The sequence below is a fragment of the Enoplosus armatus genome, chromosome 13 (genome assembly GCF_043641665.1).
Source record: "Enoplosus armatus isolate fEnoArm2 chromosome 13, fEnoArm2.hap1, whole genome shotgun sequence".
NCBI lineage: Eukaryota > Metazoa > Chordata > Actinopteri > Centrarchiformes > Enoplosidae > Enoplosus > Enoplosus armatus.
Window position 1 is genome coordinate 13,880,368 of NC_092192.1, and position 11,030 is coordinate 13,891,397.

Here is an 11,030-nt window from a genome sequence, read left to right on the forward strand (position 1 = left end):
TCTTATTGTAAGATGGGCTCCTTGATTATTCACGTGTCACCTAATTGAAAAGCCTCTAGCGTCAAAATATGCCCCACCCTAACATACCTAATATATACAAACTGCTCCACCCTCTACTTAATATTCACAGTTGTGCCTTTAAAATGCTGAACCTGAGCCTGTGGGGTGGGTGCCTCTCTTGCTGTGTCTCTGGGCCTGGTGGTGTGTTCCTGCTGTCTTACTGTTTACATTCATCCAGAGTCAGAGCCCTGAGCTGCTGCAACTTGTGCCACCATGTCTAAACCCTTGTCTGACCACGACAGAAGGAAACAGATTTCAGTGCGAGGCCTCGCCGGCATCGAAAACGTTGCTGAACTGAAGCAAAATTTCAACAGGCATCTCCACTTTACGCTGGTCAAGGACAGAAATGTGGCGACCAGGAGGGATTACTACTTTGCTCTTGCCCACACTGTGAGGGAACACTTGATCGGCAGGTGGATCAGAACCCAGCAGCACTACTATGAGAAAGATCCCAAAGTAAGTTCAAGTCATAACAGTATCAAAGACACAAGACTTACAGTAATGTGAATTTCCTTGAATATAGACATTTATTAATTCTCTCTTAAGGGTGTTATTCTTTTAATGGAAATGATGGCATAAACAGCATACATTCCTCAAATATAGTGGAGATACTGGCAACTATATTTGATCTAACAACTAGTCCACACCTTCAGGACATTTGTGGAAGTCTGTTGCATTGTGAACTCACTGCCTGTCCAGTGTTATCATTAACATTCTGCACCATAACCTGAATCTCATGCTGTTTCATGAAATAACTCTGTTGCTTCTGCACACTGAACACCTTTTAAACAAAATCCATGACTCATTTTCATAAGCGCACTGGCTTTATATTCTTCAACTGTACTTTCAATAGCCTGGTGTCAGCATAATGTCAAGTCATGACATTTAAACTTCACCGGGGTGCTTCTTAGCACTCTGCTGGTATGCTGCCGTTCTTATATGTGTGTTGAAACATTAAACCTCTCCATGACCTTCTACCTCTCCGAGACCTTCTGTTCCCATCCTGTCTGACCATAAAGCACATAGCCTTGTGTCATATGAGCACATGCCTCAGAGGGCGTCCTAGTTCATATATAAGCATCATCAGAAAAAGCTGTATCTCAGCAACTGCTGTGTTATTAACTAACAGCTACAGAAAAAATAGGATGCTGGTATCACTAGAATAAGGCAGCAAAATTGCAAACCACAACACATTATTGCTTGGAAATGTCACACAAAACTGTGTGTAATTACAATAGAGGGTTCAGAAGCAGAATGAAACTCAGCCACAATTGCCAAATGGTCCTTGCAAGATCACTAATAACTCTACTGAATAAAGGGGCTCATTTTTCTTTTGTTAACGTTGTTTCCCTGCACATCTCGGCTAACTCCTCAGGGTTAATGTTCTGTCACTAAAGTGTTAAAGCCCTTACGTGTTAAACTCAGTATAGGAAGACATTTACTTTTTACCTTAAACTAGTTTTCAGAAGCTGTTTAATCAGATGTTGATGGGCTGCAACCTCTAACTCAGAAACTATCTGACCTCCTAGCTGTGTCACCTTGTTCTGGTGCTCTAGACTGAAAGGTCAAAGGTGAATCCCCTAAAGGTCTAAACAGAAACCCGAAGGAGGGAGGACATCCAAGCTCAGTCTAGAGTCTTGTGTTGCATGTAAGATCCCGTACTCCAACAAGATTCATTTTTCACATTGCTAATATGCATTATTGGGGAAAAAACATAGCTAATCAGCATAATGAGATGAAACAGGGAATGAAGTCGGATAAGATTTGGAACATACAGTCATATATAATTCAAGAGATCCTGTTAGCTACTCGGTAATATGGCTCTGTCAGTTGTATTCGTTATTATTTTACACGTCTATCTGAACCACTTCTCCTATCACTCCAGACTTGAACTCCACAATGAAAGGGTATCAGGCTCAGGCTGACCTTTACAGCGACCTCTACAGGAGCTATTTTTGCCCGGACCAAAATGTTAGTGTTATGTAATACCCAAAGCAATCTGTCCCCGAGTCCCTTCCCTTCTCCTCTCTCCTCTCTCCTCCCCTCTGCCTTTCCTCCTCAGCCTGTGTCCGCCTCTCCATGTCAGAGAAGACAAAAACAACTAAATGGCAAAGGCTAAACACAGGCTCAGGTTTCACGTTTCCATGCACTCCCCAACCATGAAGCTAAATAATGAAACTTCTTTGACTTCTTTCGTCTGGGCTGGAAGTTATTGTGACATTTGGCATATAACTTCACAGGTTTTTAGTTTCAGTGCCAAGTTTGTACCCATCATGCTACTGCAGAGACCCTAATCATACAACGACACCAATATATCTCATGTAACATAAGACAGTTTCTGGCTGTTCATTCATTTTAATATTGATGATTTCTTTCCAAACTGTAGCGTGTGTACTACATCTCCCTTGAGTTCTACATGGGTCGCACCCTCCAAAACACCATGGTGAACCTCGCTCTGGAGAACGCCTGTGATGAGGCCACGTACCAGGTGAAAGATGCTTCATTTATCCCCTTTTTTTAAATTGTTTCCTTTTCCAACTGTTGGAAAAAAAAAAAAAGGGGGGGGGGGGGGGGGGGGGGGGCAGCATCTCAGAATGACAGTTTGGTTGTCCTCTTGTAGCTGGGTCTGGACATGGAGGAACTGGAGGACATGGAGGAAGATGCTGGTTTGGGAAATGGTGGCCTGGGCCGCCTTGCTGGTGAGCATCTTTTCACCCTTCATATTTGATCAATTCAAAGAGTTTTTAGCCCTGTTGACGGACTTGAATAATGCATTATTTTATATAAGAGTTAGTCAAAGGTTGATCTGCTTTTTTCCATTTACTGTCTCTGGCTTTCAGCCTGTTTCCTGGACTCCATGGCTTCACTGGGTCTGGCTGCCTATGGTTACGGTATTCGTTATGAATTCGGTATCTTCAATCAGAAAATCGTCAATGGCTGGCAGGTTAGAAAAATCTTTATTGCTGTCTTCAAAAACTTTATATTCTTGTTTCACTGCACAAGAATATCAGCTGGTGTTTCTTTTTCACCTTAAATCACCTGAAACCTGAGTTTCCTTTATCATTATCCTGAGCTGATGTTCATTTTCTGTGTCTGGCTCAGCTGAGACGCCACTCACCTACAGTAATGTGTTTTTTTTTTTTACCTTAACATTAATGTATGTCATTATCAGGTTGAGGAGGCAGATGATTGGCTGCGCTATGGCAACCCCTGGGAGAAGGCGCGTCCTGAGTACATGCGCCCAGTGCATTTCTATGGCAGGACCGAGCATCACCCCGATGGTGTCAAATTGGTTGACACTCAGGTGAAAATATGATTTAAAGTAAGTGAATATGAATAATGTCAGATATATTTATCTGTTTCAAATGTCTGTCTCTTTGTGTGATGGTATTGGCAGGTAGTGCTGGCTCTGCCATATGACACCCCTGTCCCTGGCTACAGAAACAACGTTGTCAACACCATGAGGCTGTGGTCTGCGAAGGCACCCTGCGAGTTTAACCTTAAAGACTGTACGTGACTGGCAGAGAGCAAACATTCAAATCATGCAACAGCTGTCCAATGAAAGAAGTTTATGTATATTTTTTCTTCCTTACAGTCAATGTTGGTGGCTACATTCAGGCTGTTTTGGACAGAAACTTGGCTGAGAACATCTCCCGTGTGCTGTATCCCAACGACAACGTAAGAAAATATGACTATATTATCTTTTAATCCACCAGAACTGCACTCATATGATGGCCATGCACGTGTTAACCTGGATTAAAGGAAACAGCTGAATGTTGAATGTTATAGGGGCTGTGGACCGTATGGCTCTTGTTTGACTGCAGGACTTATCTTAACTCAGCTGAGAGATGGATTTCCATAATTTGGACCCCAACTGGTGTCCTTTGTCTTCAGCTGGAGCCACTGTGTGCTCTTTCAGCTTCCTCTGAAGCTCTGTTTTATAGCTAACATGAGAGCTGGTCTCCATGTGCTGACTCCCTGAAGGCTCAAGAAGGAGGATTTGGGAGATAACCATCTAGCTCTAGCTATACCTCATGTCAGGTCTGGTAATTTATGTCCGTGCAAGTGAGAGCAGAAACGGCGGTGGACCTGATATTCTAGCTTTGTTTGAATTCAGTTCAGCCACTGTGTTACACTGCTGCTCTATCGTGTCGTGTATTTCTATTCACAACTGCAACAATTAGTTGATTCATTGATCAGGTAATCAAAGTGACAAATTTGAATATTTTGAAGTTTCTCTGCTTTTCTCAGTTTAATGTCAATGTTCATATCATTGAAGACATCACATTTTGGTTTTGTAACTTATCAGATTAACTTGTTATTATTTCTTTTATTCCAACTGACTAATTCGAAATAACTCAATTTTTTTAAAAGACAAAAATTACTTTGATACTCACAATTGATAACAAAAACACGTCAGTGGTTACTTCTACTTTTTTGTGGCTTACTACATGTGAAATTAAGCATAAATTGCTTTTCAGAAGAAGAAAAAAAACAAGTAACTTTTGAATTCTTAACGACGCTCTGGTTCAAACACTGAACACTGAATTCGGCTTCCATAAATATCTCAAATAATTATTAAACAGAACTGTACAAAAGTATGCACAGTTAGGCAATTGCATTAGCATACAACTGTATATTATAGATGAGTGTTTGATGTTTCGTTAAAATGATTATAACTGCCTGATAATTTCAATAAAGATGTTAGATATAGAGATACTGTAGCTGTGCTACCACTTTCTTTTTGAACTTTGGGTAATTATTTTATTAACATGAAAAGATTTCAGCTGTCCATGAGTGAACACCAGTCACTAATATGCAAAAGGCTATGTTTAAGGAAGAAAAAAAAATGATTCATGTTTGTCAGCGGAACAGAAACAGACAAATATGTGTCTTTATCCTCAGTTCTTTGAAGGAAAGGAGCTCCGTCTGAAGCAGGAATACTTTGTGGTATCTGCCACCCTGCAAGACATCATCCGTCGTTTCAAGGTCTCTAAGTTTGGCTCCAGGGAGATTGCTCGCACAGACTTCAGCAAACTGCCTGACAAGGTGAAGCGAAAAACTCAACAAAATAGTTTCCGTCAGAAATGAAAAGATTTCTCCCTGATGTGCTCTCTGTGCTTTCATTAAATTGCCTCTGTCAGTGTGTTGAACAGGTTGTAGGAGGGTTTCATTGTATCTTATGAGAATAGTTGAAATGAACGAGTATCTACAAAGCACTTTATGGCATATTCCAATTCTGTGTTGACATTTTATTATGGTCTGCATATTCAGGTTGCCATCCAGCTGAATGACACTCATCCAGCCATGGCTATTCCTGAGCTGATGAGGGTTCTGGTTGATGAAGAGAAACTTGATTGGGATAAGGTGAAGAAAAAAAACATTGATGTAACAGCAGAACAGAATGTTTAGTAGCTTTCAAAGTTTTATTTTTCCAATTTAGAACTTATTTTAGTGTTTAAAACCATGCCATTATATGGCACAAAGTGATTATTTACAATGTTTCTCAAGTCTGTTATTATCATCTTATGCATGTATTTGCTCTTGCTTGTGTTCAGGCCTGGGACATCTGTGTGCGCACCTGTGCCTACACCAATCACACCGTCCTTCCTGAAGCTCTGGAGCGCTGGCCAGTCGACCTGTTTGCTCATCTGCTGCCTCGTCACCTAGAAATTGTCTATGAGATCAACCGTCGCCACCTGGAGGTAAGTGCTGCACATTGCAACATGTTCTCACTTCCATGATGTGTTCCATACAGTATGTAGTTATGGCTCCTACTTAAGTCATGTGGCAGAGGACCTACACACTGTCAATGTTCTCTGTGGTTAAGTACCAATATAGTTATAAAGTCTTACAATAGAGTCTCTCTCTGAACTTTTATGTGACCGGTTGAACACAAGGTACTTATGAGGAAGGTACATAATGTCAAAGCTTGGCGCAATCAACAAATTAAGAATTAAGTTATTTGGCCCATTGTCCTGTTGCTGCTAATTTGATATGTGTCCAAGACATATTTCCCTTGGAATAATAAAGTCTGTCTTATCTTATCTATCTATCTATCTTAATTTAGAATAGCTGTGTTGACCTGCTTTAATATGCATGATGATAGAAATCAGTCAGCAAAATAAAACATATAATCTATTATAAGTTATTTTTTGTGTTCTTGTTCTTTGCAGAGAGTTGCTGCGAGGTATCCTGGTGATAATGGCCGCCTGAGCCGTATGTCCCTCATTGAGGAAGGCGGGCAGAAGAGGATCAACATGGCCCATTTGTGCATTGTGGGTTCCCATGCTGTCAACGGTGTGGCCCAGATACACTCTGACATCCTCAAAGCTACAGTGTATGTCCCTGAAATAAACACTAATTTGCCCGTGACACCGTATAGTGGTAAATCATAGTTAACACCATAATCCAGTACATGTATGTAGTATCTGTTTCATAAATCCCCAGCCTTTATGATCTCATGGGCTGCTGCATCGTCTGTTCTGATATATGTGATGCTTCACTCTGCCTGCAGTTTCAAGGACTTCTATGAAATGGAGCCACATAAGTTCCAAAACAAGACCAACGGCATCACTCCTCGCCGCTGGCTGGTCATGTGCAACCCCGGGCTGGCTGAGGTCATCGCCGAGGTTGGCTGCGATTTGACACACATACTTCATTCAACTTCTCAGCTATGAGGAATTTCTCTGATCTATAAATCTTGGAACCTACCCAATAAATAGTAAAAGTCACAAATGTACTAATAAATATCTAAGGAATTATTTCCATTTTTCTAATATCCATTGAGAAGAAACATCTGACCTCTCAGAAACATGGTTTCTCTTCTAAATGTGTTATCCCCAACAAATTGAAAGACATACATTTACAAAATTGAGCATAATATTCATTGTGCATCTCAAGATCTGTGGATTTTCATAACAAATGTGATTTTTGTACAAATAAAAAAGACTAAACTAAACATCTATTTTATGAAAACTGAGGACTATTTTGACCCTCAAACCAATCAATAATATTACTCATTCATTAATTCAATTCATTAATCATTGTAATTCTATACTATGAAAAAAAACAGCAGAACATTCAGCGGGCTGTCAACTGAATAATTTTACTGGGGAAACTTCACATCCATAAAGCCAAGTTCTCGAGGTCTCTTCTATCATTTGAACCTTTCAGGATTGAATTTAGGAAGTACTTTGAGTCTATCCTGTAAACAATAAGAAATGTGCTCATACAGTTAAGTTAGCATGCAAGACTTTTTTTCTTAAAGAAATTTGATTTTATTGCCTACCCTTTTCTTTTTTTTTTTTTTTTACTATATTACATCTACCCCATATCCTGCAGCCATGTTAAAGCGTCATATTGAGAGTGGAGTCATGCCTGTTATGTTATCCTAATTTCACTAAATATTTTCACTTTTAGTCTTAATGTCGCCTGTTGTAAGGGAAGATTTCTACAATAAAGAGATGAAAAAAACAACAACACACATACTTCACACAAACAACATTGGACAACTTTCCTTTTTATACTTTTTTGTTGACAGAGAATTGGTGAGGAATTCATCCGTGACCTCGACCAGCTGAGGGATCTCCGCAAGTTTGTGAATGACGATGCTTTCATTCGTGATGTTGCCAAAGTGAAGCAGGTGAAGTAATTTGTGTATTATTTCATCTCAACTTCCCAGTTAATGTTGGAAGCAACACTAATATGTTTAAGAAGATACTTGGATACTTGGGAATAGATAATTGGGCTTTGTTACAGCTGGATATGTAAATACAGCTGCTGAGAGAAGTGGAACATAACATACACATGTTAACATCTATGATATACTGTACAAACTATCAGGCAGCAGCTAATTTCTAAGATATCACAGCCTACATTTTATGTAACAAAGTCAATGTTTTGATGACCCAGGAAAACAAGCTGAAGTTTGCTGTGCACTTGGAGGAACACTACAAGGTGAAGATCAACCCCAACTCCATGTTCGACATCCAAGTCAAGAGGATCCATGAATACAAGAGACAGCTGCTCAACTGTCTGCACATCATCACCTACTACAACCGTAAGCACACGTTTAAAATATTCACATTTTCTCAAATCCAAACATTTTGAAGATGATTTCAGGGCAGATTGTGTGTGTCAGAGCCTGAAGATGAGACACCTCAGTCCTGTAATCTCTCCGTATCTCTGCCAGGCATCAAGAAGGAGCCGAACAAGCAGTGGACTCCGAGAACTGTCATGATTGGAGGAAAGGTTTGTAGTTTAACGGCATACAACTGGGCTTTAAAAACAAACTCGCCCTTACAACATTGTTTCACTAACTGCTCCTTTCATGCAGGCTGCTCCTGGATACCACACTGCCAAGATGATTATCCGTCTGATCACAGCCATTGGCGAGGTGGTCAACAACGATCCTGTGGTTGGAGACCGTCTCAAAGTCATCTTTTTGGAGAACTACAGAGTCACACTGGCAGAGAGAGGTAATTACCAAATCATTGGCCAGGTTTTTTTTCTCTCTCTTTTTATCCGTCCTCAACGTTCATCATCCTCTTCATTTCCTCCTCTGCACATGTCCCCAATCAGGATTGTTTTTTTGACACACAGCATAAAACACAAACACAAAATGCTTATTAGAGCCATCAACCCACTACTTGTGTCATCTTTCAGCCATCCCCGCAGCTGACCTGTCAGAGCAGATCTCCACAGCTGGCACTGAGGCCTCTGGCACCGGCAACATGAAGTTCATGCTGAACGGCGCTCTAACCATCGGTACCATGGATGGAGCCAACGTTGAGATGGCAGAGGAGGCCGGCGAGGAGAACTTCTTCATCTTCGGCATGAGGGTGAATGACGTTGATGCACTTGACCAGAGAGGGTAAGGAATGAACCCCGATCTCTCCAAACGTTGTATTTACTTTTTTTTTTACTTCTACCTCAAACATATTTTGTTCTGTAGCCAATAAAATCACTTCACCTTGTGATATTTTTGCATTTTAAGTATGGTAATAAAAATATAATGTGACCTTGACATCAAATCCCATCCCATCAAAGAGAGCAGAGGCAGGAAAAGGTTCATCCTTGTCTTTTTATTTGTGCCACTATACAATGTAATGTCTTTGCATATAAGAACACAGTGTGTTACCTGTTATCAGATCCATTTGGGGAAAGACCTCTAAGGTAGTCCGGCTGTCAAGACTTTTTGATATCAATGCACTGAGCCCGATGCACTCTGACAATCCAGCAGCTCTGCAGTCGCACACAGAGGTTTTAGTAATGATCACTTTCACCAGACTCAGGTGCTTTTGTTCACTCAATCTGAGGTCATTCCACTCCCATATAGCATTGACTACTGCACCATCATTAACAGGCCAGTTACTGCAGCAGCAAGCGTGTGCTTCTGTGCGTTTTTTCTGAATGTGTGTATTGTTTATTTTCTGTCCTTCTTAGATACCACGCTGAAGAGTACTACAACCGCCTTCCTGAGCTGAAACAGGCTATTGACCAGATTGCTGGAGGCTTCTTTAGCCCAAAGCAGCATGACCTGTTTAAAGAAATTGTCAACATGCTGATGCATCATGACAGGTAAAGACACATCTAACATTCGCAGCCTGAGGCGCACGCATGCACACACACATACAAATAAGAACGTGTATAAACTTGCATGCTGGTGCAAAAAAAAAAAAAAAAAGGGAAATAGATAAAACAAAACAATTCACAGCCTTTTGCGTGCACACCAACATTTAGTAGTCAACACATGAAAATATACACAACTATACAAACACCAAATGCATTTACATTGCACTATACATGCTGTATGCGAGTTAATTGCATTCTTTTCTGCACAGATTCAAGGTCTTTGCTGACTATGAAGACTATATCAAGTGCCAGGAGAAAGTCAATGCTCTCTACAAGGTATGTTTTTTAAAAAGGAATTCTTCATAAAGGAGCTAGTAATCTTATTTATTACTGATCTTACTACTCACTTATCAATCATTTTCATCCTCCCATCAGAACCCCAAGGAATGGACCAAGATGGTGATCTACAACATTGCTGGATGTGGCAAGTTCTCCAGCGATCGCACCATTACCCAGTATGCTCGTGAGATCTGGGGCATGGAGCCCACGCTTGAGAAACTCCCCGCCCCTGATGACAAGCAATAAACTGTCCATAATTACGGCCGCCATCCCAACTCTCCCAGCTTGGATCACAACACGAACGCCTTAAGCACCTACATGGTAGATACGCTGTGTCTGGTAAAAAGCCCCCACAAACCTACGTCCACAGTATTCAGCATTAAATGCTTCCTGCATTACTACACTGTGTCTCACACAAACTCTTGGACTGGATAAGTTTACATTTTTCATATCTGCATATTCACAATATCCAGGGTACAGACTGGTGTAATAAAACTGTTGTAGTTATCATCGGGGATGCAGAAATGGCTATTTTACAGTATCTGCTGTAAAAGTGGATTAAAGAGCTTTGTGGCGGCCTTTGTGAATTTATTGGTGATATTTTTTTATTCAAAAATATGAACTCTTGTATTTCCACACAGACCCATTCTGAATAAAATGTGTCTGAAATACCAAAACAGAAGCCTGGGTGCCTTTTTCCAGCTGTCCCCATTCTATTTCAGGGGAAGGCCAGAAAAGTTATTGAAGTATTTTAAAGTGTAGAATAAATATGAACATAATGCATTTTGTTGCAAAGAAAATTATTATTGTAATAATGGTATCTTCACTCAAGCAATGGCTATTTGAATTATAACCTAAAAAACCTGTCAATGTATTGTGCTACTCAACAGTGCTTTTCATTGGTGTAAATGATTTATGTTGCAAACAAACACACTAAGAACACTAAGGACTTTTCGATAGGTGATATTTACTCTCAACTGGGGTCATAGCTTCATGTTTTGAGGACAGCGAACTTCAGGACTGTGACTCTGCAGAGGAATCGGGTTTTAGAAACA

General features: G+C 40.4%; 1 protein-coding gene across 3 annotated transcripts; it reads left to right on the top strand.

The window, feature by feature from the left end:
* The first annotated feature begins 273 nt into the window (after positions 1 to 273).
* On the top strand, positions 274 to 10,639 carry LOC139295841 (glycogen phosphorylase, muscle form-like). Of its 3 annotated transcripts, XM_070918104.1 has the most exons (20): positions 274 to 516; positions 2,447 to 2,548; positions 2,681 to 2,759; positions 2,901 to 3,004; positions 3,233 to 3,364; positions 3,458 to 3,569; positions 3,656 to 3,738; positions 4,966 to 5,109; positions 5,335 to 5,427; positions 5,619 to 5,765; positions 6,237 to 6,400; positions 6,578 to 6,692; positions 7,604 to 7,705; positions 7,975 to 8,122; positions 8,255 to 8,313; positions 8,399 to 8,540; positions 8,728 to 8,935; positions 9,508 to 9,642; positions 9,906 to 9,972; positions 10,072 to 10,639. In XM_070918104.1, exons 1-20 carry the CDS (start codon positions 274 to 276, stop codon positions 10,219 to 10,221), a joined length of 2,529 nt encoding a protein of 842 aa, XP_070774205.1. In that variant the 3' UTR covers positions 10,222 to 10,639. The 3 variants fall into 3 exon arrangements, with proteins under 3 accessions (XP_070774205.1, XP_070774206.1, XP_070774208.1); XM_070918105.1 differs by lacking the exon at positions 2,447 to 2,548; XM_070918107.1 differs by lacking the exons at positions 2,447 to 2,548; positions 2,681 to 2,759 and having other exon boundaries at positions 2,984 to 3,004.
* Positions 10,640 to 11,030: the final 391 nt, after the last annotated feature.

What these genes read in the sequence shown, in the direction of transcription:
- LOC139295841 (XM_070918104.1), top strand. Translation starts at nt 274, where the DNA reads ATGTCTAAACCCTTGTCTGACCACGACAGAAGGAAACAGATTTCAGTG. An exon ending in GTGATGAGGCCACGTACCAG is followed by an intron (nt 2,549 to 2,680) that starts GTGAAAGATGCT and finishes GTCCTCTTGTAG; the next exon opens with CTGGGTCTGGACATGGAGGA. An exon ending in AGTCACACTGGCAGAGAGAG is followed by an intron (nt 8,541 to 8,727) that starts GTAATTACCAAA and finishes GTCATCTTTCAG; the next exon opens with CCATCCCCGCAGCTGACCTG.